The sequence below is a fragment of the Agelaius tricolor genome, unplaced genomic scaffold (genome assembly GCF_023055355.1).
Source record: "Agelaius tricolor isolate 1412-34295 unplaced genomic scaffold, bAgeTri1.0.p SCAF_3, whole genome shotgun sequence".
Lineage (NCBI taxonomy): Eukaryota > Metazoa > Chordata > Aves > Passeriformes > Icteridae > Agelaius > Agelaius tricolor.
In genome coordinates, this window is record NW_027269263.1 from 14,946,281 (window position 1) to 14,966,466 (window position 20,186).

The 20,186-nt window shown below is 43.8% G+C and overlaps 2 protein-coding genes across 2 annotated transcripts; one reads left to right on the forward strand and one right to left on the reverse strand.

The window, feature by feature from the left end:
• Positions 1-8,038: 8,038 nt before the first annotated feature.
• On the reverse strand, positions 8,039-10,498 carry MCAT (malonyl-CoA-acyl carrier protein transacylase). Its single transcript, XM_071422619.1, has 4 exons — positions 10,055-10,498; positions 9,870-9,957; positions 9,385-9,602; positions 8,039-9,111 (listed from the first exon to the last, which is right to left on the reverse strand). The coding sequence occupies exons 1-4, from the start codon at positions 10,496-10,498 to the stop codon at positions 8,689-8,691; spliced, it is 1,173 nt and encodes a 390-aa protein (XP_071278720.1). The 3' UTR covers positions 8,039-8,688.
• Positions 10,474-20,186, forward strand: TSPO (translocator protein). The gene is made up of 4 exons (XM_071422620.1): positions 10,474-10,838; positions 16,655-16,855; positions 18,542-18,680; positions 19,433-20,186. The coding sequence occupies exons 1-4, from the start codon at positions 10,474-10,476 to the stop codon at positions 19,607-19,609; spliced, it is 882 nt and encodes a 293-aa protein (XP_071278721.1). The 3' UTR covers positions 19,610-20,186.

The following is a 20,186-nucleotide window of genomic DNA, read 5'->3' on the forward strand; positions in this document are numbered from 1 at the left end:
ATCCCAAGTGAAAAATTTAGTTTTTACAAGACTGCAGCAATGTAGCAAACCAAATTCATACCAAGCAGCATTATGACATTACCTTCTGCTTGGTTTAGTTTAATTTCTGAGAATATTTTATTTGCATTTTATTCATTTGACCTGCTTGAGAGTGTGTTTAAAATGAGAAAGAAATCGAGCCAGCAGAGCTTCCCTTTGTTGCTGTCCAGGATCACTCCATCAACAAAAGGGATCAGTTTTTTAACGATGGAGCCAGGAAGCAAAGAAACCATGAAAAAGCTGGCCAAACCCAATGCCAGATAAAACCAGAGCATCTCCAGAAGGTTGCAATTAAGTTCCTCATCAGGCAGAGCCTTCCACTACAGCAAGTGTCCAAGGACGTGTGTAATTGGAATAATCCCCATCTGCAGCTCTGATGTTGTTTCCCTTGATAAACCAAATAAAACAATCCTAATGACTACAAAAACATCAGCTCTACTCTCCAAACACTGCTCTCTGTGTTACACAAATGCTTCCAATATTAGACACAAGCCACGTGTGCTGAAGCCTGTTAAATTTTGACATTGATTTTGTGGTACTGGTTGTGAATAACTTTCCCATTGTACAAGCAGGCAGCTCTACTGATTTTACTGGTTCCTACTGTCTGCTCCTTCATGTGGAAAGCTATTAATGGGTTTAAATCTTTCTTATATTCTATTTCTATGGTGAGTTGCTTGTAATTTCCATGTTGGTAGCCTCCAGCTGAACATGTGTAAATTTGGACCTGAATTAGACTTAGGAAAACCTGTTCAAGTTTGTTTTAGGTACTTTGCTGCCTGGGGTTCTCCATGGGTTAGAGTGATTTAATGCCAGGCAGGTTGTTGCAAACAGCGTAGGAAAGCATCTTGTACTAAGTGAAACTACTGAGAAACTATACTTGTCTACACTAGTTATATTTATCAAGATTTTCCAATTCCTGGGTCGTTTTGAGCCAGTATAAAGTAGCAGCCATCTAAATGCTGCATGTTTGAATTGCTGGACATCTGCTGGGTCATTGAAACTTTCCTTTGACTACTCTTAAAATAGGAATCTTAGAAACACTCGTGTTCTGACTGGAGAAGTAAAAAGAGTAACTTTAAGAGCACTTTAAACAATTTCCACCTAAACTGAAAAGACCTTGCATAACATGAAGCCCTGAGGTTGTCTTTCATGACTTGTTGCAGAGTAAGATGTCTCAAATCAGGAGAACCCCCAGGCACTTTGTCCTCTCCAGCTACCCCAATGGAGCACCAGAAGAGGAAACCTACAGTAACCTCCAGACAATTCCAGACATCACAGAGCAAATGGAGTTTGATATCAGGTATCACACTATATTAATACTCCTTCTGTCCTCCCCAAGTACAAAGTGCCAGACTTTCCAGAAAACTGCTAAGCCAAGTAATCATAGTGCATACTACTGGAAGTGGAATAGATGCAAGTGTAGATAACCTGTGGTGCTTAACACTGACTGTGCAAGATTATGCTGCATTAAATGTCTCTAAGTTTTTATCTTGCACAGGGGCACAGATATGGCTCTTTATTAGAGACCCACCTGTTACAGCAAGCAGCTGAAGAAGTCATTTTTACATAATTCTCCAGGCGCCAGTTAAAACAAACTAGTAGTGCTGCCTTGGGTTTTTCTTAATCCCATACATACATTTTTTCCAGTACAAGAATCAGGGGTTGCCTTTCTCCCCCATCTGTGAAAATTCCTTTATGTGGTTTTTCTGGTGGTTTTTTGTAGGTGGACCGCCAAGCCCAAGGGGTTTTTTTCAGCAGACTCTAGAATTAAGCTCTTAAGCCTACTTACTATTTAGCAGATCTAGTGAGCAGATCTCGGCAGAAATGCAAATTAAAATAAAAATGTATATTCATATTATTTGTCTACCAGAACAAAATCATGTGTCTAAGAGAAGCTAAATCTAATGGAAAATTTTCATCAGGAAAGCATAACCAGTGTTTAGCATCAACATGTGCCACAGATGTTGTTCAAGTTTCTGTATATCCCAGGACCTCCTTAAAAGCCTTAAGGTTTTGGTCAGTTTGTACCTGGGCACCACCCAGTAGCTGGAGACCCACACTGCACAGTGGAACTCATTGGAGTAAATCTGTTGGATGACAAAGCCAACACTTTTGTAAGAAGAAATTTCTTGCAAGGTTTGAAGTGAAGGCAGTTTCAATATTTTGACTTGGTGAGGAAGGGAGCAGGACAATCAAAAACCTCAAACCAGAATCTCATTGTCTTATATAAAGAAATGAAACACCTAAAAAATCAGCATGTTTTTTCAAAAGTGCCAAATATGCAGCTTCTTATGAAAGCATCAAAACACTTCATGTATGGGGCTAAAATACTTAATCAATAAACCCATAAGTGATGGGAAACAAACCTCCTGCAACATTTCAGTTTTACATTGCCAGTTTAGCCCAGCTGTTGGGGGAATTACATTACCTGACTTTTTCAGAGTGCTTTTAGAGAATTGCTGTTGCAGGGTTCCCCTCTAACGTGCACATCCTGCCTGCCTTGCAGCTCAGCTACTCAGGTTGGCCGTCAGCTGGCCCTGATTGGAGATGAATTTAACAGGCAGCACCACAGGACATTAGAAGAAACACTGCTTCACCTGGCACGAGTGTAAGTTACCTTATTGGCAGATCCTTTTAATAATCATGTTAGACAAACAAGAATGTTTCTGTACACAAAATAAAAAATTTATTGCTGCTACTGCTGCCTCATATAGAACATAGAAAAGCAAAGCAGCTTGTTTTACAACGAAAAGTTATGTAATAATGTAAAGTGTAAGTTGTTTCAACAGACTACAGCCATTTAAAGTTGAAAGACTTAAATAGTGTCTTGCTATTTCAAATTCCTCAGAGGCACAGTAACTTTAGACACAATTTTAAGCACAACTGAGTGATGAGAGACTTGCAGCCCAGTGTGGGATTAACATGTTACTGCATGTGCAATAACTTACCCATGCACATCCAAGAAAACATGGCTAGAACTAGTTTGAACTGCCTTTTATCTGCTGTGAGCTGAAGGCTTGTCCTGCATAGTTATTAACTGACATGCAGCAATGTCCTGACATGAGATACTCAGCTGTGTCTGAAGCCCCAGGTACTCTACCTTATTTTCTCCTTGCTTCTGGGAGGGGAAGGTCACTCATTGCAGACCTACCAGAATGCAGTTCAATTACAGCCATGTAACATAACCTATAAATATATCTGTATATAACATTTGTATACACCTTCCACCTCAGCAAAGCTGGATTCACACTCCAGAGAGAGCCTATGACACTGCTGTGTCAGTCTTGTATTGCTGTCCTGATTTATCAAACATGAACATCTCTTATTGGGTTATGCTCTATGCTCTTCCAAGTTTGAAACAACCACAAAGATTGTCACTTTATCACTTAATTCTGAACCTAAATTATCTTTAGATTTCAAGGGTCTTCTTCCTAAATATTTAGAGAAATGTATATGTACACATACACTTTTAGGAAGGAATATACTAAAGGTTTTTGTTTGGGTTTTGTTTTGTTGGTTTTTGTTTCCTAAACATTGGTATTTTATTTGCCACTTTTTAGAATAATTGTTATATCCTCATGCTTTGTTTTGTTTAAATCATCAGGGTTGCTATCAGTGTTTTCCAGACATGGAATGTTATTAAAAGTGTTATAAGAAGCTGTGGAGATGTGAGCAGTAAGTGGACAAAGCGGATCACTGGCTATGGAGGCTGGGTACGCTCTCTCCCTTTTCTCCCACCTTTTTGTTGGCATGTAGGCAACAGGAACACCTGACCCCCTTGTAATGTCAGGGAGTGAAGTATATCATATGGCTTCAGGCTGGGCTTTATCCCTTAGTTTGTTGGTACCCCCTCGGTGCCCTGTTTTTTTTCTCTTTAGGCTGAAATTTCTCATTTAAAGACTACCCAAATCCCACACAACTCGTGGGGTTCTGTTCAGAGGGGAGGCACCTGCCACTATCAGATGCTGGAAGGGTCTCCCTGGGGAGATGAGCAGAGCTGCTGCCAGCAGTACTTACCCAGAGAAGAGAGGAGGATTCTTTAGTGGCTGGAGCCCCCAGTAAAATTGACCCCCTTCTGCATTTCTGCAGCAGAACCAGACCGTGCTCTCGGGCCCACACTGACCTCCCACATGGGCACTCTTTTAGTTTCCTTGCACCTTCTTTTTGCTTCTTGTTATTTCTAATTACCAACCCCTTTCCTCCCACAGACTTGCAGGCTTCCTGTCAGGTGCCTCTGCCAGAAGCTGGTGCCTGCAGCCTTGCTTGTTGCTGCCTTTTGGTGGGCCATGAATTATGGACTGTAGAATTAGCACACAGAATTACCACAGGAGGTCATTGCTGGACACTGACCAACATCACTAACACCCCAGTGGTGGCAGCTGGTTTGTTTTTCAAATTTACACTGATAAAAATCTCTTTAATATTTAAACCTAGGCGAGTGCTGGGTCACTGCTTTTTCGTATCTTTTTTAAAGAAAAAACTTTTAAAATAAGGAGGTTGTTGCTGGATAACTGCCTGACTTGCTAGTTTTGAAATGTGACTCCAAGCAATTAGAAAGTCTGTCTTTTTTATGTTTATTTTAATGCAGTATAAAGTGTCTATTTCCTATAAATGAGTTTGTTAAAGAGATTCTGGATGTGAAGAAAACTGAAGGCATGCTGGCCATCCTTTAAATTTTAATACTGTAAAAGCAATAGTAAAGATTAAAACCATGATACTTTTTTAAAATTAAATTGTTGCTTCAAACCTTTTGCAGTGTTGTCTGCTTTATTTTCCAAGACTCTGCTGTCACACATTAATGGCAGTACCTTCTGCTCCTTTTCAAAGTAAAACTAGGAGCTGCCCAGAACAAAAGCCCAAGAGCTGATGGATTCTGAGAAGGGATTTTCTCAGAGGATGCATGTCTTTTCACAAGGCATGTGCTTGGGGGGACTGGAAGCCTGAGGGGAACATGAGCACAACTTAGAGGATGGAGATGGTCGAGGTGTCACCCTCCTGGACTCCATGGGTGGCCATTAGGGCATAGCTGAGTTTTTCCTCTCTCAACATCTCCCATTTGTGCCTGGTGTTCTCTCTGTATCTGAGTGCATCTTCTCTTTTTGCTCTTGAAGCTGGTTTGCAGTATCCAGCTATAGACTCTCAGTGAGAGAAAACGAAAGTGCAGCTCTGTGGTTTGGATATTCCCCTCGGCATAGGGGATGCCTGCTTTTTGCCCAGACAAGCAACTCCTACCTTTAGTGTATTTTTAAAACAGGAAAATACAATATTCAATGGATTTGTGAGCTAAGCATTTATCAGAGAAGTTGGAGTTTCAAGTTTGAGTCTCTGTTTTAAATGAGACAAGGAATTTAAACCCCTCTTTAGTGAAGACAAATGCCAAATCAAGCCAAATTTAAGCATGTTGAGGAACATGCTTCCTCTCTTTAATGAATGGTGCCTAAATCCCATTGTGATGCTAACTGCCCATCTCAAAAAATGTTTCTGGGAAAAAAAAATGAAGCTTCACTAGACTATTTCATTTGACCGTTTCATGCAAAGGATTTTGAAATTTCTTTGAATGACTTGAAATACAGAGCAAAAGGAAAGCAGGCAAAGAAGGAATATAAAGTGTGATGGCTCCAGCATACCCCAGAAATTCAAGCAGCAGCATATATTTCAGTGTCATGTTTTTTCAAAATGCTCTCAAGCTGATGTGCCCTTCAGCAGCAGGTAGGCAAGTTTTTTCTAGAAAAGCACAGTTCACACACCTGGAACTGGAGTCACACACAGGCCAGAAACTGGCCCACATAGCCAAAAAAACATACTGAAGTTTTATCAGTGAATTAACTGCTCTATTGAGCTGTATTAGCAATGTGATAGAAAAATATTTAAAAGTTATTATTTAGTAAAGGGTAAAATTTAACATCAGGAGGGTCTAATAAATGAGCTATTTGTATGTAATAAAAGTACCAGCTGTGAAAAAATTGACTCTTCCCAGCTGAATCAATTTAATACTATCAAATAATTCTTTCTAGATAAATAACCTTTATGCACAGGGGAGCAATGAAGAACAGGAGACTCTTCACTGCCTATTTTATCCAAGAGCTGTGTGGGGTGATTCTGCTTTTTTCCCACTCTTGTGTTGAATTACAAGAGAGGGGAATTTCATCATCCAGCATGCATGGAGCATAACACAGTCTCAAGGAATACAAAATTCAATCCCAGCAAAGAAACAAGTGAAACACAAAGCAAATGGCATCCAAAGCCACAGCAATCAGCACTAACTGGAGTAGCTGGGAGCAATTGGTGCCAAGCTCCTGTTTCACCTGTGGAGCACAGTTAGTTAATCCTTTAGTCACAGCCCCACAGTGACTCAGGGGACCCAACGTTAATTCTGTTTTTTTCGCTGCACACTTCCTGATACGTGACAGCATTTACGGCACTTGATTTGCTTCCACATCCTGTTATGCTTGTTCATAGGTGAAGGAGCCACGCTGGTTTCTCACCTCTCAAATATTCAGTTTCCAGAAGCAGAGGGGATAGAGGAGCAAGAGCATTAAAGAAATGCTCTGAGATCCAGGATTTGTAATTATTTGGGCGTTTTCTGCCCAGGCACAGGCAATATTATTGCACATGTGAGGTGAGGCTGTGCTGACGGGCACCACACAAAATCAAGCCCTGAACACTCTCCATACAGAGGTACAACACCTCCATCACACTTCCTCTGCTCCTAGGAATTGCAACATCAGCACAAAAGCATGATTCCCTCTGGCTTCTGGTTCGGGAGACACAAAGCTCACTGAGGAGCAGCCTTGGCTCAACCACTGCACAGAAGAAAAGCAAACACCCAACAGTGGTGACAGGTCCTTCTTCCCACTAATTAAACAAGACCCACAGCATTGGAATGCTCTTATGATACAGATTTCCCTTCAGCATTCTTCAGCTGACAAAAGTGCAAAGGTTATCAATGGTTTGCAAACAGGAGATTTCTAGCATGGATTTCCCAAAGAGCTTTAATTCCCAGCAAAGTGTACAACAAAGTGAAATGAGGGGGAAAAAAAAGGAAAAAAATCATGGCAAGAACACTACAAATAGAAAACAGGTCTCCAACATTTCCTCAGAAAGGTTAAATAATTAAAAAGAAAGTCCAGAACTTTCAAAGCACACACTCAGTTTCACCTATCATAAAAGCTGGTTTGAAAGTCATCAACCTTGCATTTAGTCCTACAAGGTGTGGTCAGAAACTTCTAACACAGGATAATCCAGTGTTTAATAATATGAATGGGATTTAGTTGCAATATTCTAACCAATACTTCTAACTGAAGATTTTGGTATGCTTTTCTGAATAATTAACACCTTACCTGTAACACAGGAACCTTCACTGAAATAATTTTCTTTACAGTTTTTCCAAACTTTAATCTTCAGCCTCTAGTAGTTGAATGGTGAAGCTGGAAGACTCTGTAGTACTTTACTAATTGTTAATGTTTACACATGCTAAAAGTGGAATTTGTACTGTGAGGGCAGGCACAGCTGCCAGCTGCAGTCCACAAAAGAACTGTTTAATAATACAGCCCTCTTAGCAATGGTAATAAGGGCCAGTGTTTTTAATTCACTCTCCCTGTCATAAATGTGAAGTTACAGAATGATTGGTACTGTAATTGGAAGTTCTCCAGCATTTCATAATACATTATTGAAGATACTGTCAGTCATTTGATTTAAGTAATATATCCTAATTTTTTTCTATATATCTGTTAAATACAGCATAAAAATACCAAAATAAAAAATAAAACTGGGTAATGGAAAGCTCTTTCCAGAAGGGTTTGGGACAACCTGCTGATCTCCAGTTCATCATTTCCTGCTGCCAGGAAATGTACATAATATTTTTGTAAAGCTTTTTTTCCCAGTGAACATTTCTTGTGTAATTTAGCACAACCAGTGTAGCATTGGACAACTGGAGGGAAAGTTACTTCCATCCACATGTGGACAGAGCCAATAATGATGCACCCCAAAGCATTAAAAATAGCAAGAAAAGCTTCAGTTTATTTATAGTTTAACCTTAAGAAAATAATGTTTCTAGTAACATCATCTGCCCCACTCAGCTGCTACCTGGCAATGTTGACACAAAGTAAGAGAACTTTACATAGATGAATACCCCACAAGCCAGCTGAGTAAGAAAACAAGAACATCAGAACACTGAAAGCCCTCCCAACAAATGGCTCCTCTAAATGCACCCTCCAGCCCAGAGCAGGGCCTTCCACAACCTGAAGCCAAAACCCCTGCATTCCTGCAGATCCCTGCACTGGACAGCCAAGGCTACCAACTGGAACCTGAATCCACACCCAAAAAACTCCCCCAAAAAACAACCAAACAAAACAACAAAAAAAGAAAACCACCCAAGAGGGAAAGTTGCTTGCAGGATTGAGGCCAAACTGTGCTACTTGGCCTGTTCATTGACAGCTTTGCAGTCCCGACACAGACGGAAGAGCCAAACTTTGCTCTCCCCTTTCCACACCTGAGGAATTCAAAGGAAAATGTTCATTGCAATTATGCACATAGTGAGTGCTCTTTACATCATGAGAAGCCATGAATGTTTAAGGCTTCCTCTTTTGGGAGCACAAAGTTTTAAATGAGAAAAAAACTGAGTTGTGTGGATTTTTCTCAAAAGGTTATTTAGGTCTCTGCTGCTTCCTCATCTTCCAGAGCATCTACATGTTTATATTGTTTCCAGGCCTTTAAATTACATTGTTTGAGAATGGCTCCCAGTTGATTCCCAGGCCCCACTTCATACGTGTAAGGAAATTCTGTTCCTTGCTTTCTTTCGTACACTGAGTGCATGGTCTGCTCCCACAGAACAGGTGACACCACCTGCTTCACTAACAGCTTCTGAATGTGCTTTGAGTGCATGTACTTTTTGCCATCGACATTGGAATACACACAGAGCAGCGGTTTCTGAATTTCAATTGATTTTAGAACTTCAGCCAGTGGCTCTACTGCTGGTTCCATAAGTCTGGTATGAAAAGCCCCACTGACTGGAAGCATTTTTGTACGTTTAAAATAATATTTTCGGGCATTCTCCTGCAAAAACTCCAAAGCCTATAAAAGAGAGAGAGAAGTGAGTCTTGCACAACAAAGGTTTTCTCAGTTACCCCACAAGAATCACCTCATCAGACTTACTGTGATAAAGGAATTCCTTTCACTACCCAACAACTGACCACATGCCGGGGAAAAAAAAAACCCCACAGATCAAATACTTTTCTTTGGACAAACTAAGGCCATACATAACATCCACAGATAAGCGCAAAGTAAGAGCTTTTAAAAAGTGAAATGCTCAGTTCAAAGGAAGAGATAGTTACTCTGAAGCAATACCTGTAAGTGTCCTGCAATGACTCTGCTGTCTGGAAACAAATAGTTTGAAACTGTGCACACGGGGTTCTCTATACCCAGCGATTCACAGTGTTTACGGGCTTCCAGGCAGGCAAATTTGTAATTTGCCTCTCGCCGGCCGACAACCGAGAGCATTCCACTGGGGACAGCTTCCGACGCCCTTTGCATGGCTTCGGCGCGCACTTTCACCGCGTACAGCGCTACGGAGAGAAACAGAGATGCGGCGTAAATGTGAGCGCGGGCACCTGCGCGCAAGAAAGGGCAGTTGTTCACTCGTCGTGAAACGTCAATGCTTTTAATGCCGTGTTACACGCGTTAAAGCGAACAGTCGAAGTAGAAAGTAAAATTTCTCCTCTAATTAAAAATAAAAAGCGGGAAGGACACAGTGATAACAGGCAACGCTTTGGAAACAGCACGGGCCCGGGCTGGGAGATCCTAGCAGGGAGTTCCGCACGTCCCCCAGGCACCTTCAGCAAAGCCCAGGGCTCCAGCGAAGACCAGCGCCGCGAACTCCCCCACGCTGTAGCCGGCGGCCGCCACGCAGCGCTCCACGACCTGCGGGAACAGAGAGCCGAGCGCCGCCTCAGCCGCACCGCGGGGCAGGCCCGAGGCGCCGCCGCCCCGACCCCTCGCGCCCTCCGCGGCCCCTCACTTCAGGCTGCAGGTGGTTGAGCTTCTCCACGGCGGCCAGGGAGGCGACGAACACGGCGGGCTGGCAGTGCTGGGTGCGGTCCAGCGCGTCCTGCGGCCCCTCCAGGCAGAGGGAGAGCAGGTCGTAGCCCAGCACCTTCTCGGCCAGGCGGTACATGTCCCGCACGCCGGGGTACTGCTGCAGCCCGCGGCACATGCCCACGAACTGGCTGCCCTGCCCCGGGAAGAGCAGCACCGTGCCCTCCCGGGGGCACCGCCGCTCCCGCCTCGCCGCTGCCGCGCCCGGTTCCTCGGCCTCCACCGAGCTCTGCAGGAGGTCGCTCAGGGTCGCCGCCCGGTCCCCAGCGCCGGGGCGGGAGCTGCCCCACCGCCGCGCAGCGCCGCGGAGGCCGCCGCGCCCGCTGCAGCCACCAAGCCGCCATGGCGCCGCGGCCCAGCCGCCCATGGCCGCCGCCCGGGAACGGGCGTTGCCACGGGAACGGGGCGGCCCCCGCCGGCAGCCGCTGCCGGGCCGGGCTCCGGCAAAGGGGACGGGAAGGGAGGGGGGAAGGGAGGGAGGAAAGGAGGGAGGGAGCGAAGGAGACCGGTCGGGCCGCCCCGGCGCCCGCCGCCCTCAGCCCCGCGCGCCGCCCTGGGCCCGGCCCGCGCCAGGCGCCTCCGCCCGCCCAGCGCCGAGAGCCCGCCCCGGGGCGGGGGAGCCCGGCCGGCCGGCCCCGGGGGCGGCGCTTGGCTGCCCGGGCAGAGCAGGCGCGACCGGCGGCAGCAGCAGCGCGGCACGGAAGGAGGTAATGCCGGCGCTGCTCGCGGCACGGCTCGGGGTCGGACGGGACGGAGAGCCCGAGGGGCGGTGCAGCCCCGCGGCGGGGCCCGGCTGCTCGCCGGAGGGGCCGCCCGACTCCGCCCCGCCCGGGTCCCGGCGCTCCCACAGCGCTGCCGCCGCCGGGACCCCGCCGCACCCCGGGCGCCCTCGGCTCCCCCTCGGGTCGGCGGAGAGGGTTGAGGGAGCGATCCCGCACTCTGCTGCTGGCGACAGCCCCGTGCCGGCCAGCCGGGATCCCCGGGCAGGACGGGACCTGCGGTGCCGGCTGGAGACGGGCGGGGCAGGCCCCGCTCACGGGCGGACAGGACTTGGGCAAACATTCATGGCTTTTCCGTGCCGGCGTTTAGCATGGAAAGTGCTTTAAAATAAACAAACCAAACCACCAAGCTGTGAAGCTTGCTCTTAATTTCGATCCGGCACACGAGGTTTTCAGCGGCTGGCAGCTGTGCGCGCACCGCAGAAGGGCAGAGCCCGTTCCTCCGGTCCCACCGGGCCGGCGGCTCTGCCGCGCACACCGGGCACATTCGCTCTCGGCACTCAGGAGAAGTTTTCACGCTGTTGTTTAACTAAAGGTCTCTTCCTTCAGTGTCGCCGAGGAACGTTTCTTTAAGGGTGAAAGAAATGACTTTGATTTTCAATTCCAAATTTTTGGTTGATACTTATAAATCAAAGCCCCAAAAGCACTGTGATGTAATTGGAGCATTCAACTCTAAGATTATTTTTTTTTTGAAAGCGAAAGTTGGCGTGCCGGAGTTGCAATTGTGTAACGACTTTGCATGAAGTAAGGTTGTGAAACAGTATCAAACATTGAGTCAGAGCAGCTCAGTAAAACAGACTCTAAGTACGGCTTGGGAGAAGGAAAATGCGTCATAATAGCAGAAAATTATGTTGATTTTTTATTTTTCTCACTTTTCTGTTCTCTGTGCTATTTTGTAAGATGATTTCTTCCATTTGCATCAGCCTCCAGGTAAAATACCTGGAAGCGAGCTGCTCAAGTGTACGGGCAGTAACATAGGAGATATCTGACATACATGTGACCATATCCCAGCCCGTGGCTGCCTCTACCTGTAACATAAGCATCAATGAGAAGAGGTTGAGAGTAAATGGCAAATTCTCCCAGCAAAAATCTTGCTCCAGTTTGCATTTCAGTTCCCTGTATGTGAATAAATCATAGATTTATTTGCACAACTTGTGCTCTGCCATGTTGAAATCTCACTGGAGAGGGAGATTTTTTGTTTCCATCTGTACACCTTACATTATAGTCTTCAATAAATACTGTATTTTTAAAAATTCTAAATATGTATTATAAACACATATTATACACTTATTAGATATTTATATTCTATTTGTATCCTATAACATTTATTGTTTGAAGTGTCTCTACTTGAGATTAGATAGCCTGCTTTTTTTTTTTTTATTTTGTGGTAGCTGTATTTTTTGTCATAGGCTGTGATATAAATTTGATTTTAGTGTTGCAGCTTCCCAGGAATTAAACCCACAACACGCATAAATAGTTTGTCAATATAAATTAAGTATGTTGTCTTTAATTTTTCAGACAGCTGTCTTGGGAAGAAGCCTTCTTCCTGGGGAAAATTTGCATGCTGCCTCTCAGACCTGGGCAGAGCCTTATTTGCCCTTAAAAAAAAGTATGGTAGAGGATGAGAGGGAGAGTATGTGTCTTGGGGACCCCCCTCCATGGTATGGTCCCAGCTTTGTCAGTCCATCTCCAAACACTGGGCACTGGGAACCCCAGGGCTGCCAGGGTGATTTAGCCCTGCTGGGAGTTTTTTGTTTGTGTTTTTAATGCAATTTTAAGCCCCATGTGATTGGGTAGCCAGCCCTAAGCTGCACATGAATGGAACTAATCAGAAGTTTTATCAGCACAGGGGTGTAAGAAAATGGGATGAAAGCAGTTCTCCTTTCCTACCTTCCTTCTCCTTCCTGCTGACAGAATGCCCCAAGGAGGGAAAGACACCTATCCTTCAGAGACCTCCTCAAGGCAAAGAAGTGTTTCAGTTCATTTTTCATCAGGCTGAAGCAACTCAGCTGCTCTGTCATGATATATCTAATCCCACCTACAGAGCAGCCCATCCCTTTCTTTGGGTGCACAGTGATTTTCCAGAAAGAGGACCCAGAAAGCTTCCGGGAGTTTTTTCTTCATGTTATGCCACCATAGAAAAACAGCAGAAAGAAGCCCATTAGGCAGCAAGTTTAACTACTGCAGTTTTTTCCCCTTTATTTCTCCTTTTACTTATGTAGCTGGAACTAACTTTGGATAAGTCAGATATTTTGAATGCTTAGAATAATTATTCTAACATGTATATAAAGCAAAGTAGCCCTCACTGCTCTGCTGGAGGTGCCTGAAGTCACACTAGGGCTAAACAGAAAAGGGGCAGCATGATGAAGAATATATTGCAGGGCAGAGATAAAAAGTGGAAAAGAAGTAAACAAGTTAAGTGTGCGTGAGAAGAAAATATTTCCAACCTTGATGGTTCTTAGAGGCAGATATCTGCTGGGTACACTGCAGATAGCATTCACAGACATCCAGCATTCTTCAGTATGAAAATGAGGGTGCGAGAGTGTTGTGCAACTCACCCTGGAGCTGGGATACGATTGGGAAAGTAGTTATTATTTCTAGGTTGAGTAATGCAGCCAGTGGGGCTGTGTTAGCAAGTCTGTGGTGTTCAAGTTCTCACCGATTCAATTCAGATCAGCTGTACACCGAAAGGAAGGCAGGGCTGATGAACCTCTGTGCTCACATTACTTTTAGAAAATGTACAGGCTGTTCTGTAAACATTGCACAGCTCTTGTACTGCACAGGTAAACGAAGACTGCAGCACTGGCCAGTACACAGACTCTCCAGTGCACCTTGCCTCTTACTCATTCTCTTGCTAAAGACCTACATCAGGTAACCAGACACAGACAGATGTGGCTTTTTCCATGCTGTTTTCTGAGTTACCTGTGCTTTTTTATGGAAAGTTGATACCAGTATTTAATTTCTTGGGAATGAAAACACAGGAACTCCCACTGCTGATGGACAGCTGTGGTCTTGCTGCCAGCACACCTTGCTGCATGGTTTCATTCCTCCTTCTCCTTGCAAGATAGAGTATTTTGCCATGCTTGGGAAATCCTGAGAGATAAAACTGGAAAATACAGCACATAATTAATTAATAGCAATAGTCATTAAAAGACTGGGACACCAAAATTCAATTCCAGCCAGTATATTCAATCTCTTAATTTCTATTTCCACCCCTTTGATGTGCATGAGTGGCCTCACTTCTCTCTTTTCTTTGCTTTGCACCTTCCCTGATTCTATTTGCCTGTCTGGTTTTCTTTCTCTTAAGAATTATTTCAGTGTTCTTTCTCCAACATGCATGGGTACATCATTTATTCACTAATAACTGCCACAGAGCAGTATTGTTTAAATTTTATAGTATTTAGCACTTTCAGACTTGGTTCCCTGGGAGGAAGTTGACAGAACCCCTGACAAAATCTGTTGCTGATTGCTGTGAGGAGACCATCCTTATATTATTAACATCCAAATAAAACATGAAGCCCTTTGGGTTCTTGCTTATCACTTTTGAAAAAATAGTATTTGGCAGCCACTCTGGAGTTGAACATATCACAGCATGTGTAGAGAGCTAAGCCTGGACTCCCTGTAGGCAAAGCAAAAGGGTTAAAAATTAGTGAGATCTTATTAACTTGCAATTTTTAACTTAACCTTTGGGAATTACTCATCTGAAGGCAGCCAAAGAAGAACCATTGGGCTCAGAGCTCTTGTTCCCATCACACCTTGTTGCTCCTGCACATGGCACTTGTTTCACATCCCAGGAAAAGCAGAGCCTTTCATGCTGTCAGTGGGGATGACAGGTAGTGCACACAGCAGCTGGCAGCCTGCTTCCTTGGGAAAAAACAGCACAGATCTTAGTGCAAGAGAACAGGAGAACTCCTCTGCTCCTCTTAAGATGCTTAAGTGGAATCCACTAGGCAGAAGTATGGCAGCAGTGAGCCCTGCAGATTTTTCCTCCCTCCCTTGTCCATCCTCCACCCAAGACCCAATTGGTCCTATCACAGCAGAGTACCACATTGTACTCCTCTTCCTCCTTCTCCCCAGCCTCAGCTCTGAATTCTTCCCTGCTTGGCTCCTTTCACCCGTTCAGTCTTTTTTTGCTTTTTGACCTTGACTTGTATCTCTTATGGCTTTGTCTGCTGCCTTTTTGTCTATATTTCTATTCATTGCCCATTTCCCCCAAGCCCACAGCCCAGGCCTACCTGCCCCCCTCTCAACCTTCTCATCCTGTGTACCTTACCAGTCCCTCCATGCTCAGTTTGCCTTCAAAACTCTGCTCTGCTTCTATCACCAGGATTTCTCTCGATCCCATGCAAACTGCATTGTGGTCCCAGCCACTGAAATCTCACATTAAATCTGTGTGGGCAGAGCCCTGAGTGCAGGGACAAAAACCATAATGCAAGAACTTTCTTGCTGCCCAAGCTTACCCTGATCTCCGAACAGAAATTCACCAGAGCTGTGACAATGCAACCTCATCTGTGCCATTTCCTATTGGTTTAAGCACATCTGTCACAAGTAGGATTTCCTCTTCCCCACTCCCTGCCTCCTCATCCCAGCAGTCGTGACTAAAGCAAAAGAAGCTTTGAAATCCAGGGAAACACAACAGCCAAGATAGTATCAATATGGCACTTTTCTCTGACAAGCATCTAAAATGCTCATTGACCTAAAACTTTATTTTCTCTCCTGGGCCTTCTGCAGTTGCTCTTTCCCCACTGCTGCAGTCTCTCATAATCTCTCTCCTGCATAACAGATGAAGAGGAATTGGGTGTATTTGCCTACTGTATATTTGAAAAAACATCTTTCAGTTCTGCCCTTTTTTTAATTGTAGCTCTAATGTTTACATTTCAGTAAACTAAGCACAGCTCTTCTGTAACATTTGGCCTCTGGCCAGAAAATCTGCAATGAAACTTTGTCCTCCTTCCTTGCTTGCTGGTTTTCCTTCTGCCTGTACCCTAACTAAAGCAGCATGGGCCAGCAGAGCAAAGCATTACTTAGCCCTACTTCTGTAGGCAAATTTAATGGGCTTGGCAGCAACAATTGCTGCAACTGATTGAATGCTTCATGAAGGAGCCAACGGTGTACTCCCCATGTATCCAGATCACCTTCCTTGTTTAGCAAAACATCAGTTAAGTACTTACCTTCTTATTGTCCTCCCTGGTGTTTGTGTTCCAAGGCAGCTTCTCAAATGTCTGCTACTGTCACATCCCTCTGGCTCCCACTGAGCATCCTGCAGACAACACCTCACATTATTTTGCTTGAGCACAGGAAAGCACATGCTCTTTTCTTCCTTGGCTCTACCACTTCATTGAGGGAATGGGCTTTTTGGTGAATACAGAAATACACACTTCTTACTGCATTTATTTATTTTCCAAGTGCGGTTCATATAGCATTCAAACTGCTTTATTCCTGTGCCATACTTATTAGTGAGGATATTCTGTAGGTAAAATTCAGTAATCTTCATGCACTCAGCTGAGAGAGAAGTAAAGGCCCCACTTCCCTCTGGATCCCACCTCCCCAGGGACAGATTCCTTTACAGGTACAGGTAAGATTATGGTACAAGGTCCATTCATTTCAGCTGCAGTCTCTCTCAGTGACAACACTGGGCTGTGGATCAGATCTGACATGGCTATTTTTAAAATCTGTTAGAAATGGAAACTTTTGCAGTTGCATTTTAAAAGTTCTCTGCCAATCAGTGTTGGATTTTTTTTCAGGTTCACTGTCTCAATGGAAGTGGTACCAGCCTGGGCCCCAGCAGTAGGTTTCACACTCCTGCCACATGCGGGAGGATTTTTAGGAGGCAATATAACCAAAAGGGAAATCCCAACATGGTATCAAACTCTACAGAAGCCATCCTGGTGTCCACCTAACTGGATGTTTGCTCCTGTTTGGGGAACTCTCTATACATCTATGGGGTATGTTTTTCACATTGTATTAAGGCACTGGCCTGATCTCAAAGTTGCATTTGGTATAATGCTGGACCAGAGGAGATGACTGTACTCCTGTGGCTTTATGTTAGTAAGAAACTGTGTCAACCTGCTTCTTTAACAGGTAAAAACTTGTTCTGGGAGTCACGTGTGGGTTTGATAGGACATTTTGTATGCAGAAGCACCCGCATCAAAAGCAGCAGCTTGAAAAGCTGCCATTAATTTGTTTTCCTCATTCATTCTGAGGGGAAGACATGCCAAGCTGGAAACAGCAGAGCAAGGCAGCACTGGGATTTCTTCTAAGTATATCTTTCAGTAGTTTTAAGAAAATTTAAAAAAAAGGGGTGGGGGAAATTAGGATAGAACTGTTCTAACAGAGCTCAATAATGCAATGGATGAAACTGAATGCTAGACTGGCACTCCCATGTTCTCTCATTTTGGTTCAATTTTCTTTCCAGAAAAGCTTTGTAATGTTTATAGCCTCATGTCCTGTCCCTCCCCACCAGACTTCTCTTTTCCTTTTCCTCACAGACTGTACTTTTTAACTTATTTAAGTGGAATATTTGTGTATTTGAAGAGTTAACATTTGAATGAGATCATTACGGACCTGTGAATAAAAACATGCCTTTTATCAAGGAGAAAAGAGCTGGGTGCCTTTCCCAACTCCCTTCAAGTTGATTGCACAATCTGTAACCCTGTGTCTGGATTCCTCACCACAAATCTGTGTAGCAGGTTAAATACCTTAAAGTCCAGATTGTGACAGTTTATAACTTATTTTGGTAATAGCAGAATCACTGTATCCTAAGGTGGATGGTCTTGCTCATGTATTATACATCCAGCCCAGTGGAAAGATCATACTTACTACCAGCCTTCTCTAATCCATCATGCACAAACACTCCTTGAATGACCAAGACATTTCATTCCTCCAGAATCTCTTAAATAAATGGAAAGCAACAAATAACTAGCAACAAGATTTAATTAGCTCACCTGTCTTTCTTGACACTTCGCTTCTTAGATTTGTACATCACAGTATTGGTCTGAAGTTGAAGTCAGGTGTATGAACAAGTTGAAATCCACACTGTGCTTTGGAAATAACTTAGGAAATGGAAGTTTCTAATGCTTACCCTGCCCCAACTTTATTCTGTTCTCATTATTCTCTGCAATCAAACTGCCAAAATAGCAAAGCTGCATTGTTTAGTCCCTGTGAACGTAATGAAAGTAACCAAAGGGTTCTTCTTGCTCCCCATACTGAAGTGTGCTTTGGGATCCCATTTAATGCCATTCATTTCATCTATTTAAAAACTGAGGTTGGATTTATTTCTAAAAAATCTTTAAAGCACCACATCCCAATACCAAAACAAAGTTTCTTCACCGTTTGCATCTTAGACTTGTTTCCATTTTGACATGGTATTCTTTTTAAAGACAAATGCATTAAGTTATCTGCTTCTATGCACTTAAAAGTAAGAATTCTGGCATGACTGGAATTTTTCTCTCTCCATGTTATCCAGAGCAGCTGATCTAGCCTGTGCTGTCAGTTACTTTGCCAAGTAAGGCTTAGACCTCTCAGTCTTCCAAGTTAATCTAGACCCTGGCACTGAACTTATTTCATGGATCAAGAATATGTGGTAGCTTTAAACAGTGTAATGAATGACACTTCCCCTTTGCTTTCTGCAGATATGGCTCCTACCTTGTGTGGAAGGAACTGGGGGGCTTCAATGAAAAGTCAGTCATTCCTCTGGGTCTGTATGCAGGGAACCTGGCATTAAACTGGGCATGGACTCCAATATTTTTTGGAGCTCACAAAATGGGATGGGTAAGTGGAACACTAAGGTATTGGCATGAAAGGTTTGTGTCATCATCTTTTCTTCCTGAAAATGGGCCTGAGTGCAAAATATGGCTTGCAGAACTTTTCTAAAATTCTCTTTAATGCATGCCAGCACCCACCTGAGAGAATTTGCAGATTCTGCCAGCCTTTGGTAAGAGCTTTGTGTGACTATAAAACAAACATTTATACTTACTGCAATTCCTAGGTTTCTCTGGCAAGCAGCAGTGATAAGCAGCTTATTACAACATTATTTAGGTGATCAACACCCCTTTTAGAAGAGACTAGCTTTCTGCAGCTCTCTGAAGAGAAACTGCTCAATTCTCAAAAATAAGAATTGGTAATGCAAAAAATAAAATAGCAGTACATGCAATGCTGTAACAGAGAAAGACTGCAATCCATCACAGATTCGTTCACACCTCATCTCTTCAGGGGGCATGAACAAACTGGACAGGTTTGCTTGCTCCAGCTTACTCTTGGAAGTATCTCACTGCCCACTAAAGAGGGTATGGGTGAAAGAGACTTCATTCTTCCTCCCTGCTCCCAGCTGTAGTGCCCTTTCTTGTATGGTTTTATGACTCAAAGTGGTTTGTAACTCAGCAGAAATCTATCTTTTTCTGCTGGCTGGTTTTCTGAGAAGGACTTAACACACAGAGGGATAGAATAGGTGCCAGAGCTAGGTGGAAAGTGACACACAGGAAATGCAACAAGTAACACAACTTTAATCACCTTCTGTGTTTCAGGGGTTGGTGACTCTCCTGCTGACAACTGGTACAGCAACAGCTACTACTGCTTCCTGGTACAACATCAACAAAGCAGCAGCTTATTTGATGATTCCTTATTTAGCCTGGCTAAGCTTGGCTTCTGCACTCAATTATCGGATCTGGAAGGACAATCGCAACAAGAAAAGATCTGAATAAGCAGTTTTCAGCCAAAACTATCTTTTTTTTACGATAATTTTTTATATAAAGTCATGGCCTTAGTTTATTATTAGCTGAACGGGTTCAGCCCTAACTTTGGTATTTACAAGTTGACTAAACAAATACAACTTTACTAGGCAAGCCATAAAGCAGGTGTATGAGTGACTGGGTTTTACAGCAAACTAAAACAAAGTCTTGATTGAAAAGTGGTAAGTGCCATATTCTAGTATTATCTATTACGTGACAACAGTGTTGTAACCATTACCAGAAGAAAGCAGGGACTCAAACTTCCTTATGTTCAGAAGAAGAAATCCAGCCACACACTTAACAGTTTCCAGAAGGTGTTCCTAACAGTGACAGGGATGATTGTGGCCTGAATCTTTCATATTTACCACTAGGCACAGTGCTTTTGTGCTATGATATGTCCCACTACAGCCATCAGATATTCGTCTTCTGGCCATTGTACTCTGAAAACGTTTAAGACAATTTACAAACGTTTAACAATTTGTGCCTTCCCACTTGGGAGAACTGTACGTGCATTCAGCTAAATGTATTAAACTACATGTAAACTTAATAA

What these genes read in the sequence shown, in the direction of transcription:
- MCAT (XM_071422619.1), bottom strand. Translation starts at nt 10,498, where the DNA reads ATGGGCGGCTGGGCCGCGGCGCCATGGCGGCTTGGTGGCTGCAGCGGG. An exon ending in TCAACCACCTGCAGCCTGAA is followed by an intron (nt 9,958 to 10,054) that starts GTGAGGGGCCGC and finishes CTGTTCCCGCAG; the next exon opens with GTCGTGGAGCGCTGCGTGGC. An exon ending in AGCCCTGGGCTTTGCTGAAG is followed by an intron (nt 9,603 to 9,869) that starts GTGCCTGGGGGA and finishes TTCTCTCCGTAG; the next exon opens with CGCTGTACGCGGTGAAAGTG.
- TSPO (XM_071422620.1), top strand. Translation starts at nt 10,474, where the DNA reads ATGGCGCCGCGGCCCAGCCGCCCATGGCCGCCGCCCGGGAACGGGCGT. An exon ending in ACTCTCTATACATCTATGGG is followed by an intron (nt 16,856 to 18,541) that starts GTATGTTTTTCA and finishes TGCTTTCTGCAG; the next exon opens with ATATGGCTCCTACCTTGTGT. An exon ending in GAGCTCACAAAATGGGATGG is followed by an intron (nt 18,681 to 19,432) that starts GTAAGTGGAACA and finishes TCTGTGTTTCAG; the next exon opens with GGGTTGGTGACTCTCCTGCT.